Source organism: Rhamphochromis sp. 'chilingali' (genome assembly GCF_963969265.1).
Source record: "Rhamphochromis sp. 'chilingali' genome assembly, chromosome: 3".
Classification (NCBI taxonomy): domain Eukaryota; kingdom Metazoa; phylum Chordata; class Actinopteri; order Cichliformes; family Cichlidae; genus Rhamphochromis; species Rhamphochromis sp. 'chilingali'.
The window spans coordinates 42,828,799-42,852,303 of record NC_137931.1 but is presented as its reverse complement, the minus strand read 5'-3'; the positions used below and the strand labels follow the sequence as shown (position 1 = coordinate 42,852,303).

At 41.7% G+C, this 23,505-nt stretch overlaps 2 protein-coding genes across 2 annotated transcripts; both read left to right on the top strand.

Moving 5' to 3' along the window:
• Nucleotides 1-4,635: 4,635 nt before the first annotated feature.
• gclm (glutamate-cysteine ligase, modifier subunit) lies at nt 4,636-12,202 on the top strand. Its single transcript, XM_080878216.1, has 7 exons — nt 4,636-4,979; nt 6,785-6,847; nt 7,689-7,773; nt 8,126-8,182; nt 8,264-8,466; nt 8,610-8,724; nt 9,215-12,202. The coding sequence occupies exons 1-7, from the start codon at nt 4,839-4,841 to the stop codon at nt 9,382-9,384; spliced, it is 834 nt and encodes a 277-aa protein (XP_080734342.1). The 5' UTR covers nt 4,636-4,838; the 3' UTR covers nt 9,385-12,202.
• Nucleotides 12,203-13,619: 1,417 nt separating this feature from the next.
• Nucleotides 13,620-23,301, top strand: dnttip2 (deoxynucleotidyltransferase, terminal, interacting protein 2). Its single transcript, XM_080877452.1, has 7 exons — nt 13,620-13,743; nt 16,106-18,123; nt 20,292-20,430; nt 20,651-20,746; nt 20,896-21,060; nt 21,227-21,336; nt 22,359-23,301. The coding sequence occupies exons 1-7, from the start codon at nt 13,669-13,671 to the stop codon at nt 22,453-22,455; spliced, it is 2,700 nt and encodes an 899-aa protein (XP_080733578.1). The 5' UTR covers nt 13,620-13,668; the 3' UTR covers nt 22,456-23,301.
• The last annotated feature ends 204 nt before the right edge of the window (nt 23,302-23,505 follow it).

The following is a 23,505-nucleotide window of genomic DNA, read 5'->3' as shown; positions in this document are numbered from 1 at the left end:
GGAGCTCCAGGCTCACAGTGATTACTTGTACACAAGTTGACTTGATTATATGAAACTTTGGCCAAGTATAACATAAGCATCCGCTACTAAACTAGTATATACATGCAAAAACAAAACAAAAGACGAAGAGCATGGCAGGTTCCCTTTGATACATTGAACTTTTCTGCTTTTTGTCAATCTTTATATTACTTTCCAGGAAGGCCTAGATCACACTGCCAGGGATAATATTCTAGTGGTAAATATTTGTGCTCTTGGTTTAAATGTTGGAGCCAAGAAGCAATCGTGTAAATACCACCGAGTGGCTAAAACATGGGAGTTCCCAGCACAAACAAAGAAGATACGAACACACTGTCCATTTTTTAGTACACACTGTTGAAGAATGAGTCCCTCTTGCATCCTCTGAAACACGCTGATACAAACAAGATTCTCAATATGCATCTATCAGATGGCGAACGTCCTGCAGGTCTGTGGCTGCAACATGTGGCTACTTTATAAATTTTACTTCTGAGTCTATCCACTTTCTTAGCTGCATATCCAAGTCAGGATTGCAGGGGCGCTGAAGCCTGGACAGGTCCTCAGTCCAGAGAGCCAGACAGTTATTCACACCTAACCTAAACCTAACAAACATGCCTTTGGACAGTGGGAGAAACCCGGGGGCTGCTTTCTTAGATACCATATATCTGTATTCAGCAAATATCTGATTGTGAATCAGTCACCTCCAAATATGCAGCTATAAAAGCCCTCGCGTTTCGTGGGCCCTGGAACCCTGCTCATGGGAATTTCCTGGCTTTCATCAAGAACATTTATGAGGTCAGGCGTGGATACCAGGTTAAAAAGGTCTGAAAACGCTTGGCTCGCAGTCAGAGTTAGATGATATTAGTGTCTACACTCTGGCCAGACTTCTACACCAAAACTGGAAAAAGGATTTAGCTTCATTGACCTCGCTTTGTGCTTGAGGGCTGTGTCATTTCCAACAGGAAACAGGGCTTTCTCTTGACTTCTTAAAAATAAGCAAACACACACTTTCTAATTTCCTGTATATCACAGTAAAGTAAATGCTTGTACTTTACTCGAGAGGCCAACACTCACATTTCTAAAAATTGCTGTGTTCTTTTCAAGGACTACGAATCTCAAGGGCCAAAGTGGAACTCAATGTTATTTTTTAGCCTTAGGCTTTTCCTTCTGTGACATGTCGGCATGTCTGTAACGAAGAAAAGGCTTACCAGAACAAACCATGCCACGAAAAACAGCCTCGGAGTGAAAACACGGGGGCAGAAGCGAGGATTTACAGAACTTCGTTTTTTTACTCTGGGTGCTGCATTCAAAGTACTTCTTGAGTAAAGTGCAGATAAATGATCTGCAATGTGACAGAATATCATAACTAAAAGCACAAACTGCACAGTGGCCCTTCTCATGGCTGGGATTTTAGGAGTTTGACAGTGTAGGACTATGGTGCAGATTCTTATTTAATTAAGTTTTATTCTAACTGTTGCATATTTATACCATGTCTCACAGTATTGCATTTCCCATTCTTAGGATTTTATCGCTGGCTGTCATAGTAAAAGACCGAAGTAAAAAAAGTATTAACAGGAAACCTACCAAATGTGCCAAATGTAGCAAATGTAGCACACTTTTCAAGTGTGGGGAAGAAGAACTGCATTTCAGCAGGAAGAGGTGTCCAGCAGAACCTCATCGAGGATTGGATAATGCAAACTACAGGAGAAAGCATACAGAAAGCAACGATGTGCAGATTTGGCACAAACGTATCACAGGTGAAAAGAGTTGAGAGGAGAAGAAATGCTCAGTGCATCATGGGAATTCCCTCCAGCAGCCCGAACCTAAAGCAGCATAACTAAGCTAAGCTTTTAGAACAACCTGATAATCGATGACAAGAGTCTGGACTAGATGGAACAAATGCATGGACGTTATTCAGCAGCGAATAAAGTGGAGCTAATTTGTTTTTACATTTTGTTTATACGGTTTCTAACTTAAATCTTAACATGCAAAGCAAAAGCAGTTCAGACTCATATAGTGCCAATCTTCATGTATGATAAAGACAGGACAACCTTCTTGTGTAATAATGCTCTCCCGTGCCAAGAAGTACAAGAAATGATACAGCCAATTGGGAACAATGTTATTATAGTTGTTACTTTCATTAACTGGGGGAAAAAAGACTTGTGAAAAAAAATAACTGAAGAGATAAAGTGTACTTTCAAAGCTACCAAAATGAAAACAGTCTTTGGCAGTTCGGTTAAAAGTGACAGCACAAACTGCTTGTTGAGGCAAATGTTTACTGAGGCTTGAACTGTCTACATGACAGTAAGTTGACTGTTTTCACAAAGTGTTGTGTAACACCTATTTCTGCACTCTTGAGAACTCTTCCCTGACAAAAACCCTTTATATTAAAACATGCTAAACAGACTGACAGTTAAGCTAAAGAAAAATAAACACAAAATGAGAAAACTGCTAGCTGGAAACAAAGCCTGGGTGATTTAATATTTGCTTCAAATGCTGACAAAACCGAGCCGCTGAACTGTTCGTGCATCACTATAGTTGATGCACGAACAGTCTTTTGAGGCAAGAACCAGACCGTTGCTTCCACCGTTGTGTCAGTCCTGGATTATGGTCATGTTATTTACGTGTATTTGCATGCATCTTCAGAATGTTTACATTCTGTCTATCATGGAGCACGGAGATTTATTACAAACCTTAAAACTCTGACGCACCACTGTATGTTGTATGCTTAGGTCGATGGTTTGCTTTGTCATTTCATAGACTCTCTCAACCACTGCTGTGTTCTTATTTATAAAACTATTCTTGCTAGATCGCATCCTAATTACAGAAAAATGTGGGAAGTTATTGTCTTAGGTCCCCAGACCTATACCTTCTGTCTGTTCCAAAGATTCACAATGAATTTAGAAAAAGCATTAGGAGAATTCGAATGCAATTGCAACTGTTTCCCTCTGGAAACAGCTCCAAAGTTAACAAAACACTTAAGGAACTGATCTCACTAAATGAATTCAAGGTGATTGTGAATGATTTGACTGTAGAGGTTTTGTCTGAACGTGATTCACTTATTTCTTTGGCCCAATGCGATGATGTTTATTGATGTTTCAGAGTTCATAGCCACTGAGGTTCACAAACTTTGGTTGTTTTTGTGTTGTATTTGCTTATCGGCTGTATTTTAGTGTTGTTACTTTGCATATTTTTTTTGTTGCCTGTGTGTGTGTGGGTCTGTATGTTCTAGGTTGTGCAACTCTGTTGGCTGTACTTCTGTCTTTCTTGGTCAGGGCGTTCTTGAGAAAGAGACTTTTAAATCTTTAAAGAATCATAGTTTCCTGGTTAAATAAAGGATAAATAAAACAAAAAACAAGTGAAAACAACAAATCTAAACTAAACTTAATTAAAAACTAATTAGAAAATACAAAATCATAGAAACTATTAACTAAAGCTGTTACCTATAAAAAGTCAAAAGTATTAGAAAATAAATTGGAATTAAATTTGAATTTGAAAATTTGAAAATGCATGCAAGTTTAAATAAAGCATTAGCGACATTATACACAGTAGTGTCAGTTAATTAGGTACATCTCTTTAATGCACATATATAATCAGTCAATCAGATGACAGCAAACCAGTACATTTAAGAATGTTGATGAGATGACCTGCTAAACTGAGCATGAGAATTGGGAACCAAGATGATTTAAGTGACTTTGGCATCGTTGTTTTATGAGTATTTATTAAACTAATGGGATTTTTCCACACAACCATCTCTAGGGTTTTACAGAGAATGATCCCCAAAATAGAAAATATCAAGTAAAGTTCTCTGGGGGAAGATGCTTTCTTGATGCAAGAGGTCAAAGGAGAATGACTAGACCGCTTTGGGCTGATGGGAAAGCAACTCAGATAACCACTCATTAAAACGAAGGTATGCAGAAGAGCATCTCTGAATGCACGGCATGTCAAACCTGGAAGCAGATAGGCAACATGAGCAGAAGATCACAACAGGTTCCACCACTGTCACCTAAGAACAAGAAACTGAGGCTACAGTTTGCACAGGCTCACCTGTGCATATTGGCACTCTTTTGTTGGTGCATTGTTTATACACCACAGCCTACCTGAGTGTTGTTGCTGAGAATGTCCATCCCTTCATGACTGCAGTGAACCCATCATCTGATGGCTGCCTGCAGAATGATAACAGTCCATGTTACAAAGTTTAGGTCACCTCAAACTGGTTTCTTTAACATGGCAATGACTCACATGAACTCCACAGTCATTACATCTCAATCCAATAGAGCACGTTTGGGATTTGGTGGAACAGGAGATTTTCACTGTGGATGTTCAGCCAACAAATCTGCAGCAACTCTGTGATGTTATCATGTGAATATGCACCAGAATGTCTTAGAACTATTTTCAGGACCTTGCTGAATTCACGCCACAAAGAATTAAGCCGGGCACTGAAGGCAAATGAGTAAATGCCTTGTTAGTAATGTTTAGACACCGCCATCCAGTGGTGGGACTTGTTCGGTGCAAGAATCCGCTCCATGAATCCAGTGCGGTGCGCTGGATGTCACTCCATGTTGTTATCCGGACCAGCTCTCTCATTCCACCGCCGCCGCTATGTGGGCGTGACACACCGGCTTACGAGTAACAACCAAACCAGCTAGTCAGCGCGGAGTGCAAGTCATCCTGACCACATCATTTTGACAGTGCCGGTGGGGGTCTGTGTTGCAGTGTGCTTGTCCAGCAGTCAGTGACGGAGTGACAACACTACTGATGTCACATTTCACCGCAGCCAACTAAACAGTTTAGCAGCTTGTTAGCCTAGCGTCCGAGAGCACATGGATTCTCAAAACACTACCAACACCAACACTGAGGCGAAGATGCTGCTGAGTCACGCGAAGACCTTCAGGCTCCACACCGGGAATCTGGTCAACCGAAGTCGCCTGAAAAAGAAGTGTCCGGGCTCTCCCAGCGAGGAGGTAAAACATAACAAGACGGTTGGAAACGGCAGTGGCATGTAGCCCGTTAGCTTAGCGCCTAGCTAATTATTCAACCTGATATTGATACCGACGAGTGGTAACTGATAGGCCTGGGTAAGGTTACACATAGAGCTTATATGAAGAGAAATATGACTGAAATACATTCGAAAATATGCATTTCATATCCCATCCGTCCATATTTAGACGCATATGTGGGCTAAAGTGGTGTAGCTCATCAGTTTCACTTTAATTTTACTAGTGTGTTAAAGGTTCGTAGTGTAACCAACTTTACGATCCGGCCTAAGGTAAAAGTTTACAGACACGAGGCTGTGAAAACCACTGTAAATACAGACCCGAGAGCTTCAAACAGGTGTATTACCCGCAGGTGATATGATTAACTGACAGCCTGAAATGTGACAACAAAACCAGCACTTACAGTGTGCTCTACTCTCATAAAATGCTCATGTGTCAGTAATAAACATATTGATACAGCGGTTGATTGGTTTATGAGTCATTCACGGCTAAACAATGAACAGAACATGTCAGAGCTCCAGAGCCTAATAGTTACATAACTGTCTAAACATAAACTACTAATCTTCACTTTTGTTGAAGCTGTAACTGTTTAAACATTTCGTTTAATAAAATCCTTTGTCAGCATTTTGATTTAGTAGTTGAAAGTTGAATAGTTGGTGAACTGAATTGTTTACAGTGTTATATAAAGGCAGGACTGCTGGGAGGGTTTGGTTTCGACTTGTTCCTGATTCAGCACAGCATTCATTCATTAAATCCTCAAAAATAAAGACATGGCTTGCAGTTTTCTTGGCTACATTTTGGGTGTAACTTACCCTAAAGTGGCACTTGTAGTCTTTTTTTATCAGCCATAGCATAGTGGACAGGTTGTTGTTGTTGTTTTTTTGTTTCTTTGCAAATGGTGTGCAGAGCAGTGCATGTTGAATAGTGTAATAAGACTTTCTCCGTCCTGTATGTGTGTTTCTTCATGAAGTGTGATCCTGCGTTTGTCTTCTGTAGTCAGAATTGTGTTTACGGTGGTTTGGTGGCTCTCTCTATATAAGATCTGCAATCAAAGACAACTTTTACTGCCACAACAGGGGAAAAAATGAGTTATCACAGGGTAGGCTTTTAAGGTCATTACTGAAAATCTGTTTTGGAACACGACACATGTGGCTAACTTCTCACAAAATGCTATAGGGAGCAAAATCGAGCTTTAGGAAGTAATTTTTTCGACACAGTCTTTTGCAGCCCTTGCCTTGCACAAACTATGGGCAGTGTTCAGTTATGTAATTTACTTCTGTAGGACAAATTACTACATGTGTGTTCATGTGTGGCCAACTTTGCAATCATGTGACCACCTTAAATAAGTTGTGAGCCTTTTGCCATTTGTGATATCTGGCTGATATGAGCGAGGTGTCAAAGCTAAGGTTATTAAAGACATTTTTCAGCAGCTACAAATCCTGTTAAACCAGTCACAGTTTGTCTTTCAAAGTCTCACAACACTAATGAACCTGTCTCACTCGTTCAATTCAAAACAACTGATGCAGCAAATGTCACAAATATCTTTGTGTTCATAGGTTAATAGGTTGACTTTTCTTTATATAAACAAAGCATTCAGTTCACCTTAAACTGGACCGATATTGGATACCTTTAAAGTCGGTCCAGCTGATGTCATTACTTGTCATGTTTTCGGAGCAGCATATTCCAGCTGTTTGGGAGTCTGCTGATGAGCTCCAGCTGTCTGCATGTCTCATGGTCGTTGGCCTAACCGTAAGTCCGTTTTGATGTTTCAGCTTCGAGACTGCATTCAAGCCTCGCTGAGCGAATGGATTTCCACAACAAAGCTGTCATCCAAGGTGGGAAAACTATTTCAGCTTTCTAATGTTTCAGCCGTAGTAATTAACTCCAATATATAAACCAGTTTGTCAGAGAGTTTGTGCCTTTGGGTAATACACAGCTGCGATAGTCAGACCTGCAGTAGGTGAATGTCTCACTGTCAGTCAGATGGAGTCCAGTGCTTGGGAAAGTAAAATAACGCAATAGATGTAGATGGACATCAAAGAAATTCTCTAGGCTCTAGGCTGTCATGGTGAATGTTCATGCAGTGCTGCCTGCCAAAGGCGCCATACCAAATGTGCATCTGTCTGTTAGCTTAAGGGACTGGGGGGGGTGGGACGTAACCTTTTATGGAGGAGTTTTTTCCCCATTAACTTTAAAATAAATTGGAGGGCATTGGATGCAGTGTTTTTACCCTTTTATCATGGTCTCAAAATACTGAAATGAAATAAAGGAGGCTTTAGGAACTGTTGTAGTCAACCAGCTCTCCTGCTGAACTCACTCCCACTGTGGGTATTTTTTTGCTTGGATCAGCTAATCTGCCTCGGCTTATATCACGAGGCCCACCGGACTCAGTGGGAGGTTTGAAAGAGCTGAAGTAAGAGGCCTTAAATATATCCAAATGCAAGTCTCTTCTCGCTTATGGCCACCAATAAAATCTTTCAAGTTCACGGTTCAGCACGTGAGAAAGCTCCTCACCAGTGTCACCTGTCCCTCTGTCATATTTATGGCCTGAATGGTATATTTGTACATATGTACAACATACACATATAGTAAAAACCAGGTGAGACTGGCCGTGCCACATTTCTCATGTCGGATGAGGGCGGTGATCAGACCGCTTTTCTTTACTGTCTAATGCAGGACTTGACTGACACACTGGAGTTCTCCATACCAGAGGCAACAGACGCAATCACACCTGAAGAGAGAGAGGAGTTGAAGGTTTCAGGTCAGTGTTGGTTGCTGTCCCAGCAGAGAGCTGGATCAGCCAGTTACTCGCTGACCTGTAGGTACCTCATCACCCAGCTTGGCGATTTAAGCCAAGGGTCATGGTTGACGTTTTAGTCGACATGAACTTTGATGTCACCACACCTTTTTTTTTTTTTTTTTTTTTTTTTTTTTAATCAACACGTCCTCCTGTCGATCAGATAATATCCAAATTAAATTGCTGATTCAGATAACTAATGGATTAATTCAGAGCATCTCCACCTAATATCTGGCTGACTGCAGAATAGAGTTGGTAGTGATAGAAGTGGCAGTCAGCAGAGGAACCAGCTATTCATGCTTTGTTGTTTTCACAGTCAAGCTGTTCCTGCATGAGTCTGGTCAGTCTTCCATCAAAGACGCAGTGGAGATGGGTGAGCTTTAAATTTCTTCAACAAAAGTAAAAAACAAAAAGCTTCTTAAAACCTACAGCCTTATTTGTCTGTTATCCGTAGCCTGCCAGACGCTGGCAGTGTCCCAGCTTGACTCTGTTATCATTGCTCCACCCGGGCCCTCAGACGGCGACAGCCAAAGTTTGGCCCACCTTCAGCCAGCCTGGGAGGAGCTGGAGGCTCTGGTTAGAAGCAAGCAGATCGCTGCTATTGGCACCTCTGACCTGGACAAAGATCTGCTGGAACAGCTCTATAAGTGGGCTCAGGTCAGTGGGAAGCTTTGTACATGCGAGCTTTAATCTGTCATCGCCAGTCAAAAGTGATGCTGACTTCTGATTAGGATAGCACATGAGAACAACGATCTGTTATCTGCTACGATTCCCTCATCACCTTCCTTTTCTCGGAGCAGATAAAGCCCAGCAGTAACCAGGTCAACCTGGCCTCCTGCTGCGTGATGCCTCCAGACCTGACAGCGTTTGCTAAGGAGTTTGATATCCAGCTGCTGACGCACAATGATCCCAAAGGTAAAGATGTTGACGGCTGGACATATAGTTGTTTTTAAATTGTTACTAAGTAAAACTGGAATGCAGCTAATGTTTCTATAAATGCAACATTTATTCCAATTCAAGTTTTGTCCTAATTCAAATATTCAAACAAAATAGAACACTGAAAATTTTCTGAGCAGCTAAATCATTCCTGTAAGATTAAAAACGCATACCAGGGATGCAGGTATACCTGCAGGGTTGATAAGGTGACCCGGTAATCAGAGGCCTGGCTGTTTAACCCAGTCTCAGGCCATTTATTGCATGTCTTCCCCCTGCTCTGTCTCCCTGCTTTGCTGTCTCCTCTCCATGTCCTTTGTCCTTGGGCTGCTCAGTGGCTTTAGTGGGATGCTTGTGACTTCCCACTTTGTGTAGTATAAGTTGCATTCTGTAGTTTACAGTAAACTGTGACTGTTATTTATTTATTGAGTTTTAAACTGCTCCTTCTTTGCACTGATTTCTTTTTTTCCAGAGCTGATATCTGCAGACACGTTTCAGGAGGCGGTGAGGGCGGGAGCGCAGGACCTGAACATCGGTGACTGGAGGCTGGAGTGGGTCCTGCGCTACAACGTTATTGTCAAGAGCAGGGGCATCATCAAGTCTAAGGGCTACCTCGTCAGTGCAAAGAAGACAAGCACCTAGCACCCAAACTAGAGAGAGCGGGATGAAGCCATTTTCCTCCGTTTTTATTCACACACATGCAAAGTTACAGCTCTGAATAATGGGTGCTGCCAATCATTATGAATCATGAAGTCATTGTTTAACTGTACGGACGGGTTGCATCTTCCTCATCTGTGATTCATTCGGTTAAAGACACGCGGGTGTTCTTTACCACTGTCTCCATGAGATTTAAAGTCGGACATGAACGTGCAAAGATCAACTCCACTGTCAGCTTTGAGAGAAAAGACTGATAAATTGAGATTAACACATGGTGACTCACCGTGACTAGTAAGGTAACAGATCTGGTGTAAATCAGCGCACCAGAGGCCGCTTTAAAGGTGCTGCTCGTTAAACCTCCATGACGAAGGTCTCTCAACCATACTCTGATATGAAGTGCCTCGCATCTGCTCCTCCTGTTATCAACCCTGCTTTGTCTTCCCCGTGTCTGTGTGAATCATGCTTTAAATACCAGTCTGAGTGAAATAAGTGCTAAAGCAAGAGAAGCGCAGAGGTGTGGACTCGAGTCACATGACTTGGACTCGAGTCAGACTCGAGTCATTAATTTTATGACTTTAGACTTGACTTGAAAAAATGTTCTAAGACTTGTGACTTGACTTGGACTTTTACACCAATGACCTTCGACTTGAATTGGACTTGAACCGGTTTACTTGAAAAGACTTGATATTTTACCCCAAATATAAAATTTAACATGCATATTATATGGAGATTGAAAATGTGACGTCATTCACGGGTAGAACCGCAAAGGATTCTGGGAACTCGTGGCAAGCGGTACTAGCGCACGCAGGCTTTCAATTAAAATCAGTCACACAGCGATAAAAGGAAACACAAAAATGTCAAGAAGCTGTTGTATTATTAACTGCAATAGCCGGTCGCATGACAGCCACGGGAAGCCGACGGGTAAAGAGATCGGTTGTTATCGGATTACGTCGTTGAAGAGAAATTGTTCAAACCATGTTTCCGAAGTAACAAAGAGGCGACTGGATTGCAGCCATTCAAAGATCAAATATAACGTCCTAGAACACTCCAGCTCACAGGTTAGTCTGCTCCAAGCATTTACACAAAGGTCAGTCTGCTGTTGTAGTTAATGCGTCATTTTTCTTAACATAATTGGTGATATAGGTTACAAGCAAGTCTGGCGCTGAACAGAAATTGTCGCGCTATGCTCCTTTATTTATTGTGCATAAATAGTAAATTGTCCTGACACAATATTGCGTTTCGCTTCTGTTATTATGGTACACTGACAAAAACACATACTTTTATTCACAGGATAAAACAGGTTTTTTGTATCACTAATTGCCCAGTACGATTACAGCATACAATATTATTGTCACTGCTACATTTCTGTGATGCTACCAGAAATTATTTCCACTACTAATTAATTACCGTTGAGCTCAAAGGTCCTATTAATAAACTGTTAACGAATGTGTATTTATGAAGACGATTTGTGAGACTGGTAAACTTATGATACGTACGATGGTCTTTACTTTCTACACGGTGCATTTCAAGGTCCTGCACCCATCCGTCGGTAAACTGTACCTGGGCTTGTTGCAGTGACCTGAAGTTACTAAACTTCATGAGTGTGTGCACTCACTCCAAGAACCGTATAATTATAAATATGCATATAAATATGCTAAGATGAGATAGCTGACTTCATCTAACTAGCAAATGTTTTCCAGGCTACGTTGGTGATACAGTTTTTTTTTAATGTGTATGATATTTTTGTCATGCGATTTTAAAGCTGGTCCTACAACCGCATCCAAGAATAACATGCAGCGTATCTCAGAACTGTCGGTGAAAATTATTCTTGGAGCTAAGTTTAATTGAGCTGCATTTTAAAGAGGTGCAATTTCACAATTTGTGTATATTTTCTAAGTTCACTATTTTGTATGTGTTGAGAAAAACACAGATTTTAAAATTACATGGTCTAATATTTACATTTAGCATAACTGCAACATTATTTTTTCGTTTGTTTTTTTTAAAGACTCGAAAGGACTTGAAATTCAAAGTTTCAGACTTGTGACTTGACTCGGACTTTTACACCAGTGACTTGAGACTCGACTCTGACTTGCCTGACATTACTTGAGACTTGACTTGAGACTTGAGGATAAAGACTTGAGACTTGCAAAACAATGACTTGGTCCCACCTCTGGAGAAGCGTATGTGGAAAGAGGGAAATTATAACTTGTGGGGAGCGGGATTTTTCATGCTATATAATATTTACATTCCTTCGGTTATAAAACCGTTAACATGCGTGTGACGGTTGGGTACTCGGGTGGTGGTATGATGGGAGTCTGAATTAGACTTTAACCTGTAAAGCAGACAGACATGTGAGCTCATATAACTCTGTTCTGTTATGCTCTTTTTTTTTCATTTCTTTTTTTTTTAACCATGTACTTTTTTTTTAAGATGACATCAAAAATTTTACCCTCACCTCCCAATCTTGCTCATGAGATTAATCAGAGGGAGAGTATTTTAAAAGTAAATGACTTTTAAATGTGTCGTTTAAAAGCACTGGAATCTCCGTGCCGAGGAGATGTGAAAAAACTTTTGAGGAATACGTTTGTATTTGTGAATCGCAGACAGGGTCCAGGAACTCCTCGGAATTTACTCGTACTGTAAAACATGTTTAACATTAAGTGTCTCCTGTAAGTATATCATGAATTGGGTGTTGATAAAATGAAGACCTGGAATCGACGGTGGGGTGAGGGGTTTAAAAAGATTGGGCTTGTGTAAATGTTAATGAAATAAAATAATTAACACTGGTGAATAATTTCCTCCTGCAGAGTATTTGGGGTCAGTCTTCATTTGAATTGATTCGATTAAAAAACAGGCTTTTTGTAATGTTACGCCAGCAAGTTTATGATTCAGTTAGCATGGTTTAAACACCACAGCCTGCCTGCGTTGTTGCTGACCGCGTACATCCCTTTATGGCCTCGGTCCACCCACCCTCTGATGTCACAAAACTCAACTTCAAGCTGCTTTCTTCTATGTGATAATCAGTGAACTGAAATGATCTCCATGGTCCAATACAACAGAGCCCCTTTGTGGGAACAGGAGATCAGCATCATGGATGTGCAGCCAGCAAATCTGCCGACTAGACCCTGAGGAATTAAGGCATCTCTGAAGGCTAAATGGGGTCTAAGCCACTAGCAAGGTGTACCAAGTGTATACTTTCCTAAGTCCTATGCAGCTAGACCTCCTTTGCTGATACAAGACTTAATAGAGGGATCTAAAGTGGTTAAATTAGCCTTTGCGTCAGTGAGAAGTTTAGCTAAACATTTAGCTGAAATGTCTAAACATAAGAATTTCAGCTGCTGTAGTAAAGAAAGAAACAAGCAAGAAATATCGGTGTAAAATTGCAGAAAAACTTCGGCAGCTTATTTGCCTGACTGCTGTAAGTATAAAACAAAGTTTCACTAATTCACAGAAAATATGAAGCAATATGTTATTTATTTATAAGAATTATTAAGAATTTGTCCAGCTGGCTGGATTTGAGTCTTTGTCGGGCCGATTTTGACCTCCGGGCTTTATTTTTGACACCCCTGGCTTAATATGCAAGCTTGTGTTGTTTTAATAAAGAACATAGTAGTAGATAGTATCCCCCACCCCAATTTTTTTATGCTTTATGACACAATTTTGGTTATTTTGTCATTTTGTGCTCCTTTATCAAAACAGAGCATGCAATTTAGGTTGTTTTGCTCCTGATTTTGAGCATTAGGCTTTTATATCTAATAATTAACCGTCTCTTTGCGGTCTAAACCCAACTGGAAACGTTAATAGTTGCTTAAAACTGACACAGATGGGCCCAATTAGTGATTCTTAGCAGTTTATCAAAGGATATATTAAAATTAGGGATTGTATGTTAACTTAGTGTGACCAACCGTCCTCTATTTTTGCATTTGTTGACTTGTAAAAGCCTACATGACATTTTTTATTCCACCATTCATTAACCTCACAGAGAAGGCATCGTTTAAATATGTTGAAGTTTTCTTTAAGCAAACTGTATTATTAAAGTTCTTCATGACTGGGCCAAGTGTCCTCTTGGTCACCCTAGTTAACTCTCACTGAGTAATTCTTCCAATACAACAATTACAATAGTTATAATAATTATAATAAATAAACTACAACTCGAGAGTTAGTCGGCTGCTCTGTGATCTGCTGTTAGGCCTGTGTCTCATTTCCGTTCATTTGACTAGTCGGGTCTAGCCTTCATGCCGGAAGTGAGTAGAGTTGTGAGAGAGCAAGATGGTGGCCACCAGGAGAGGAGTGCGTGTGAGCTCCCCAGCTAAAACAGACCCGGAGCAGCGCTCTGAGGTCCAGGTACGTGTCACAGAGGGAGATTATTGGAAGCTGCAGATGTTCAGGTGTCACCTGGAGGTCCAGGTAGTGAGTTATACGCCTGGCACGTGTGTGAGAGCTGATGTGTGGATCTGCCCCAGCTTCACGTGGACTTCACCCTGTACCAGCTTGTGTTCATGTTGTGAGGGATCCGCGCAGAAAACAGAAACATGCGGACTAAGTAACAGCATCTCTTAGTTTTAGTTTCTTCTCCTACTCGTGTTTTCTGTCTAACTCACATAAAGTGCTGCTTGAGTAAACATCTCATGTTATTGTGTAAATATGACCTAAAAATCAACAGATTTCCACATAAAGTGCTAAAAGTAGATCACGAGAAGGCCCACATTAATATATTCGACTCCAGTTATATTTCTGTATAACAAAACTACGCGAACCTCAAGAAAAAGGTGGTAATGAGAAGCTATTAACTGTTTATTTATTAGCTGTTAGCTTAATATAGCTATTAGGATTTCTAACGCCACATAATGGTGGAGATGAGTTAATGCACAAATACATTGGGCCAAGTTTATTGTAGAGAATTTAAAAAGTAGGTGTAAAAACCTTTTTAGTTAACTGTTAGGCTAAAAACTAAAACGAATTTTAAAAATTCAGTTTTAGCCATGGTTGTATATGTTTATTGCAAGTGTGTTTGTATTGTTTTTACTATTTTGCTGTGAAATTTTTAAAGGTTTAGTGTGCACGGTTTCACCACTAGATGTCAGTAGACCGAGGCGTTCGATCAGCTGAATTACGTTTTTATTTATCCCTCCCAGTTTAAGTGTGCAATAATCCCGTCTACGGTGGCCGCTGTAGGACAAACAGCTCTGGCGTGTAGGCTGTCAGTCTGCTGTTTACCTCGGCTGGTGTCCGTGTCTGTTTTATGTAGAGGAGGCTGTAGGACTATGAAACTTTCGTTAGAGTGGACCTAACTCCGTTGGACTTGGACACTTAGCGAATAAACTGTCACACAGTGTGAGACTGTAACAAACTGTTTGTCAGAGGGAAACGTGACACTGGAGCCCAACATTAACTTGCATAATTTAGCTGTTATTGTCTTAAAACACCAGGGTCACGTGTCTAATCTACTGACAATAAGTAATTGTAACAACATTAGGAGTAACGCAACATTTTTATACATGTTTTCGTGTGTTAGACGCCTGAAGGGTGATGTCACTGTACAGCTCAGTCAAACATGGCGGCTTTCACTAACCAGCACCTCGTTATGCATATTTTTGATTGATTAATTCTAAGTTTATGGAAACTCATCAATTTCTTTAAAAAAATTAATAACTCACTAATCAGTGTATATTTATGAGTAAAGCATCCTTTATTATTAAATAACCTAAAACACATATTTGGCCCAATAGTGTAGTGTTATAGACCTAGTGACACATGTGTTGAAGGAAGCAGACAAAAGGAGGAGGATGACAATCTGAAAATATCATTCATAAAATTAGTCTGGAAACTGAAACTCAAATTGAAAACAAAAATGTCAGACTAAAAATAAAAGTTAAAGGATGATAATTCTGATCAGGAAGGCAAGCATAAGGAGACGATTCACTGCTGCGCTGCTCGGGAGTGATTGATCAACAGAGATTGCTGTAAGAGCAGGGCTTGCAGTCCGTGAGGGCAGAAAGGAACTTGTATTGGCAACTGAGCAATTAAAAGCCTCTGTGTGGGGGGGGGGGCAAGGCTGCAAGGTGAAAACCACGGCTCTGTAAAAAGGACAGCTCTTCCCCCACCTGCAGTCCGCTAAAGATCAGATGAACAAGCTAGAAGCCTGAATGAGGTTCGATTTCCTGTTGAAGTGCTCCCTGCTGACCAGGACTTTCTGGGTGAAAAGAGAAGCGTTATGTTTGGAAAAAGGAAATGCATGAAACACCTGAACAAGAAGTACCAAAGCTACGATTTTAATCTAGCATAAAGTGTTTGGAGTGGATTTAAAGAAGGTTATGGACTCTGCATACTTGGATTTTTTTGGGCAGCTCGTTCCAAAGCTTCAGGGCTTTGACTGTGAGGCATTTTCAGCCATGCCTCGGAAACAGATGAAAGGTTTCTGTCTGAGGATCTCAGGCTACGTACTGGCCTGTTACAGACCAAGCGATCAGATGTAGAGGGAAGCCATTAAAAGCCTCTCCAGGTGTAAATTGTACATGCCGTTCATTAGACAGGATTTTTTGTGACACATTAGTATTGGAAACTAGTGCATTTGTTGCAGGATATCAAGCTCTCTGTCTGAGTTCTTGACAGTAAAATGTCACCAGACTTATCTTCTGCTTATCGTCTCAGCCATGTTGCTGTAAACTAGCCTTACCACTAACTGTGCCTTGCTTCTTTCACACAGGCCACTCCTTCCACTGCTCGGAGAACCAGGAGGACTACTAAGCAAGCAGAAAGTCCTACCCACGATGGCGTTCTGGAGTCCTGCAGTCAGCTTGAGCAAAGTGCTGCACAAAATTCAGATTCTCCCTCGACCACCACAAAAAAGAGATGCAGCAGAGCTTCAAGGCTTCACAGTCCAGAGCAGCCCTCCACCCCGGTGGGCTCCATCCATGAGGCGGATGTGTCAGAGGCGGAGTCCTGCTGCTCAGTGGTGTCCGACATTGAATTGCCAGTGACGCGTACCAGGGGGAGGAGACAGACCCGCAAAGTTAACAAGGAAGAGGAGGAGATATCTGAGGTGGAGTCGTGCTCATCTGCAGTGTCTGCATCAAAACGTGGTCTAAGGAGTGCGAGAAAGAAGGCTGAAAGCTCAGACGCTGCTTGTGTCAAGGTGGAAGATGTAAAAGCTGTCCTGGAGCTGGACACCGGGTCCTGCAGCTCCGTGGTGTCCGATTCCCAGAGAGCCACCAGAAGTCAGAGAAAAGCTCGTACCAGATCGTCTGCCAAACCCCAAACTGGGGAGTCTGAGCTCTCCGACGCTGACAGCTGCATTTCCAGTGTGTCAGGAGCTGATGTGTCCAAGTCCACTACTCGCAGAGCTACGAGATCCAGAAGAAAAACTAGTCCCATTCCTATGCATCTAGACGAGCCGTCAGGAAGCTCTCAGTCTCCGGCTCCAACACGTCGACAGACCAGGGCAGTGAGAGGAAAGGCTGCAGCCCCTGCAGAGCTTAGTGAACCTCCGTCTTGTGACTCTGAAGGATTTGAGTCCGGGCCTACTTACAGTTTGACCAGTCGCAGAAGTGGGAGGACCAGGTCGACAACTCTCAGAGCCATGGATTCAGACTCAGACGCTATGGATGTGCATTCCCAAGTGGGGACCCCCAGCTCCACGCGAGCCAGAGGGACCCCCTGCAGCAGCCGCACAGGCTCGGGGAACAGCAGCCGGGGTGCTCCGGCCTCCAGGCGCTCAGCCAAGGACTGCAGCATCGTTGTAGAAAATGTATCAGAATCTGCCGAGGAGGGCAGCACATTAAACGATTCTAAATTAGAAAGCACACTGATTGCTGAGGATGCAGATGAAACGGTGGTGGAGGAAGATGAGAGCCAAACGGTAGAAGATCACGAGGGTGTGAATAGTACCGAACTGTCGTCCACGAAAGCGGGTAGAAAAAAGGAAACGGATTTCGCCTCTAAAGAAGATTCCCATGCATCTCCCTCAGAACCTGTGAGCGAGCCTGCAGTGGTCAGCAAAAACCAGCAGGAGGAGCCGTCTGCTGGAAATAAAGACGAGGACACTTTAGAGATGGAAGTGATGCAGGAAACAGTCCCATCACCAGAGCGGTTAGAGCCTTGCCAATCAGTTACAGAAACAACATGTGAGAGGGCCTTGGAAACCACAGAGGAGGCCAAGGAGACGCAGAAAGCTGTGGACCTCCTCCCACCTCTGCCAGATGAGTCTGTGGATGATGATGTCATCGTAGAAAACCGGCCTAGTGTGGGGGAGGAAATGGAAGTCAGCACATCTCAGCAGGTGGTTGAGTCCATTCAGGTAACATCATATCAGCAGCACAAGGTTACAGCAGGTTCTGACTCTGAACCCAAAGACGTCATCGTGGAGAAGAGGACAGCAGTCAGTCTGCTGGACAGCAGTGATGAGGAGGAGGAGGATGAGGAGGAGAGGGAAGTTTCTGAAGAGGAGGATTCGGGATACATGGGGAAGGAGAGGAGAGGGGGAATTTGCAGAAAGTCAGAAGCTGGAGCTGCATCAATTGAGGGACTGTTTATGATTGACAAGCGGCCGGGAGAAGACGCAGATGAGCTGTACTACAAAGAGGAGCGATGGGATGAAGAGGCAAGCACGCAGAAAGGACCTGAGGAGGAGGAGCAAGACGAGGAGTTTGTGGATGAGGCTGGCGACGAGGACGAGGATGATGACAACGATGCTAAAGTCCTGTTCTCGAGCAGAAACTCTCATGTGTAAGTACATTAGAGGAATTAGATTAAAGGAAAAACCTGAACCTTTGGAATCTGTGGTTTGGGCGCAATGGTCACTTGAATCAAGGCAAATGGTTTTGTAGTGCTCATCTTTATCCTGTAATGAAACATTTTTATCCAGATGGGAGTGGTCTATTCAAGGAAAGCAATACCTCCATCTACAGAGCAAGAGGGGTCATTTCATAGTTTGATAATAATCAAAATACCAAATACATTAGAATATTTTGGTAACCATTTAGCTCAGGGGTTTCCAACTCCAGGCCTCAGGGCCGGTGTCCTGCAGGTTTTAGATCTCACCCTGGGTCAACACACCTGAATCAAATGATTAGTTCATTACCAGGCCTCTGGAGAACTTCAAGACATGTTGAGGAGGTCATTTAGCCATTTAAATCAGCTGTGTTGGATTAAGGACGCATCTAATGCCTGCAGGATACCAGCCCTGGAGTTGGACACCCCGATGTAGATGATTATCAGATTTAAAAAATGTAGATGTGTAGGTACACTTTATTTCATTAAATGGTTTGAAAGTTTCAGTTCAATGTTATTTATACAGCACCAAATCACAATAACAGTCACCTCAAGGCGCTTTATATTGTAAGGTGAAAAGAGAAGAGAGAAAAAAAAAACCCCCAACAATCACATGACCCTCCATGAGCAAGCACTTTGGCGACAGTGGGAAGGAAAAACTCTCTTCTAACAGGAAGACACCTCTGGCAGAACCAATTTTGAGCAATACTTTATTGAACACAGTCGTTTGACACTTCAGAAAGGACAACTTTTTTTACCGCCTTCTAGGGCTGTGCGATATGACCAAAATCTCATATCCCGATATAAGAATTCTATCGTCCGATAATGATATAAATCACAAAAATGTAACATTTTCTGTAAATTCTGAGAATCTCGGGCAGCTCGACTTGCGTGAAGTGTTTCCAGCTGTGCGTCATGTAGCTGGAGTCCAGTGTTTTAACCGATGCATGAAACAATACATTTTTAGACATAAGTTGTAACAGCTGCCGTTTTCTTTGTGAGTATTTATTACACTGCGTGCTGCGGGGAAAAGCCTGTTCTAACGTTTGAGTCTAAGGTTTATTTTTAGCACCTGGCGGCTCTTTTTTAAATTCTCATCCGTAAATAATCGGCTCTTTCACGTGATTCAGTTTATTTTGAAAAGTCTCAACAGGATCTTGAGCTTTATTGTGAAAGGTTTATGTGGAACATAAACAAGCGGACACACGATGCTGTTACCGTCGTTGTTGCTAACCACAACGCATAAAAACAGGCGCTTGTCCGTCTGTAGTGTGGTTATATAAAATATAAGATAAAGAGAGAACTTTAAGAAATTAATATAAACACTACAGTGACCATCAAAACGATGAAAAAAATTGCCGTAAACAGTTTATTTTGCGACACCACGAAACAAACGATAGCGTAAAATGAAACGTTTTTATATCATCATCCAATATATATCGTTATATCGAACAGCCCTACCGTCTTCTCTGATGAGAAGATCGATTCCACACAGTAAATGTAACGCTGGTTAGCTTAGCATAGAGACTTGAAACGAGAAATTATTAGCTTGGGGAAAAATCCGCACCAGTACCTCTACTACATCATATTACTGTTGCCAGGTATCATTGATAATGATGGCGCCGATGAAGAAATTTAGCAGCAACCTGAAGCACAAATTAACCTTTAAAAAAAAAAAAAAAAAAAAAAAAAAAAATCAAGCCAAAATAATGTCCTAAGACCTCAGAGCTCTGTGGTGTTTAAAAACTTTTAGGTACAATAATGTTAGGGACTATTTGCAGCTGCGCATTGAGACACATTTGGTGTTATATGCTATCTGGCAGCATGCACTGTGTATGTGGGACTGTAAATATATAACATTTATTATAAACAATCATGTATTGTACGACGGGGCGGCACTTTTAGGTGTTTTATTATTTGAGGACAGCAGTGTATCTGCAGCACAGCTGAATATGTTTGCATCAGCTCATTTTGGGTTTAATCTTTTTGTGAGGTTAGCATGCAGACGGTGGAGCCAGGTGTTCAGACACATCGTTAGATTTTATTATACCTGTGCAGAGGTGAGAAATGAGACACGACTGCTCCTCCTGAGGAATTTTTTTTCCTGTGCCTATTAATTTCAGGAAAGAGTTGTCCAGCCGTATTGACCCCGGCCTCAAAGTGAAGGAGCTCGGGGGTTTATACATCAGTTTTGATGGCAGCAAATCAAAGCCTGTCTCCAGTTCACTGCAAAAACTAAAGGAAAAGAAGATCCAAGATGAGGTAAATAAGCGATTGATTTCTTTCTTTCCCCCCTCTTCTTGAAGGTGATCTGTGGTGTAGAATGAATAATGAACTCCAAAGCTATGCAAGGGCGATGAGGTGGCGCTATTAAAGGTTTCTCTACAGTTCTCACTGACTTTGACCTTTTTATCTTGGAGCAGTGGAGTGTTCTGACAGTTCAGTTGTTTTTGAGAGTTGTGGTTTGTGTTGATGTCCACAGGTGATGAAGAAGAGTGTGATTGGACCAGACTTTGAAAAGAAGGATGCTGTGCCGCCATACAGTGAATCCAAACATGCCCTAAAGCTGAAACGCAGAGTAAGTTTGAAAAAAAATTGCTTTGATTGGTCGATTCTAGTTTTATTCTCTGCATTTGTGCAGTCACCTGTGACACATACCTAAAAGAGTAAACGGTAGTCATCACAAACGTTGTTTCTTAGCAGTCTGCATCACTTTTCTTTCCCCAGGCAGAGAGGGAGAAGTCAACAGGGGATGGTTGGTTTAACATGAAGGCCCCGGAGATCACTCAGGAGCTGAAAGGAGACCTCCAAGTGCTGAAGATGAGAGCATCCTTGGATCCTAAGAGGTTCTACAAGAAGAACGACAGAGATGGCTTTCCCAAATACTTTCAGGTCGGTGGAACTGTCCTCCTGCTTCTTAGTTCTTTACACTCGTGGTTATCAATATTGATTTTGTAAAAGTTGGTTAACTTTGTTTTTATAGTCCAGAGCACTCAGGGACTACACTATCAATATCAGTGCGTGTGCTGAGTGTGATGTTTTCCTGTGTGTGTTGCAGGTTGGTACAGTGGTGGACAACGCTGCTGACTTCTATCATTCCCGTATCCCTAAGAAGGAGAGGAAGAGAACCATTGTGGAGGAGCTGCTCGCTGACGCAGAGTTCAGACAGTAAGTGGGCACCTGCAGTGGGTGTGGTTTTATTATGAGACATCTCCCCTTCCACCCTCTACCTCCACTGGGCATGTAGACTTGGAAATACTCACTCAAAAATTAACAGAAATTATATATTTTTCAGTCACTTTAAATTATATATGGTTAAGAGCATAAAAGGAACCACAATGCCACCACTATGTCAGCCGACAAATTATTGTAGACATTTAGTTTGTGCATCCTCAGGTGTAGTTGGAAAAGTAAAATTTAAATGGGTTTGTCCGTGTGGGTCTGCATTCACATCACGGTAGTTTTAACCACTTGAGCTTAACGGCAACTAGACTTCTTTTTAAGTTTCTAGATGTTTCACGTCATCCAAAAGGCTCTTCGCTTCTGACAGGTGATGAAATATTTCACTTTTAGTGAGGTTGTCATGTTCCAGATAGTCCTGAGTCGTTAACCCACCCCGTCGTCATCGGAGTCGTTAGTCACATGATGAGACAGCATGTGAATTTTTGCATGTGAATTGTTGAGGAGCAAAGGTCATTTACATCCGCCTGGAACAGCCATCGCTGAACTAATGTGGAGGCCTAAGCTACGTGTAACGCAGTATTGAGATCCCTTCCCAGGCAATTTAACTCCCACTCACACCTTGACCTACCTGAATGACACATGATGTCAGGGTGGGGCAGTGTCCACCTTCAGGGGAACCACACTACCAGTTAAATTCGTAGCGCTTCCATTAGCTGTTAGAACCTCACAAGTGAAATGCTTTTTTTTGAACGAGGTGACTTCTTATTCACGCTTACCAAGATAAGCATGAAACACAGGACTAAATATTTCTGTCCGTCACAAATAATTACAGACATTTACAACACGTGTCTGTTCCAGTTCTTCATTTCTGAGGCGTAGAATTATCTGACTCGTACATTTAGTGATCTTTACCTTTGCTACGGCAGAGAAATAAAACTAATTTACAAGCCACAGTTACTGGATACAAAAAGACAAACATTAAATACACACTTTCCTTCTCTTCCCAGGAAAAACAAAAAGAGGTACCAGCATGTTATGGCAGAGAAAGCAGCACAGGAAGCTGGCAAGAAGAACAGGAAGAAGAAGAAATTCCATAAGAAGTAAATCTGAAGACTTGATGTGATGAGGGGCGTTTCTCTCATTTAGAAATGAAGCTCATCAATACAAAATGGCTTTTTGAAGCATTTTTAATGTTTTGGAAATTAAACACTCATTCATGACACTTCGGATAGACTGTTTACATGTGTGTACATCAAGAGGCTGGCTGTATAAAACACACAGTCCCAGACAAGTTGATTCAGTAAGAACAATATTTTAAAACATCCTTGTATAGTCCTCATTAAATATGGTGTACATGCTCATATTTACATCTGAACTTTTTAGTTTTAGTTTTATCTTTTAACTTTTAGTTTTATCAATTCAAGTGTAAATGCTTTGCTGCACAGCAATCAGTCCCACTAATTGCTGTGCAGCATACACAGCATGAACAATTAAAAAAAATTTAAAAATCATGGTGCAATTCATTAATTTTCTAAGAGCTCGTGATCTGAAACAAAAACTTTGGGGTTGTCAAAATGTTCTTTGCTGAAATTTTGGTGTTAAACTTATTGCTCCTGTAATACTGAAAAATCAGGGTTAACCCTGAAGTTACCTTAGCATGGTTAAATCCCTCCACTTACAAGTCTCTGTAAAGTCGTGCAGCTGTATGTTGCATTATGTTAACAACAACCACTCACAAAAACAGCTGCCGAAGAACCAAAACTGCGTCGTTATCTGCTGTAGTTCCAATTCAAGGTGAAACGAGCCTCCACTCTGACAGCAGAATAAAATACCTCTGTGTCACACGACCTGTGTGTCAGTAGCACAGAAACATTACACACACTTCAGATGTTTCGGTGTAAGGCTGTGAAAGCGAATGCCTTAATTTTTTTCATTAAAGCTAAAGCTCTGTGTCTGCTGTGCTTTCATTCAGGATTACCTTTGTTCCTCCTCACTCTCCCTCTCAAATCTCTGCAGTCTCTTGTAGCTCTTGGATCCCAACAGTGGCTCTTGGCTACCGTCTTGTCTCTTCTTTGTGTTGCAAGAGATGAGCCCTTAACAGCTGCAGCTTACATCCACTATGTCACTTCCTACGCGCGCACACGCACATAAACT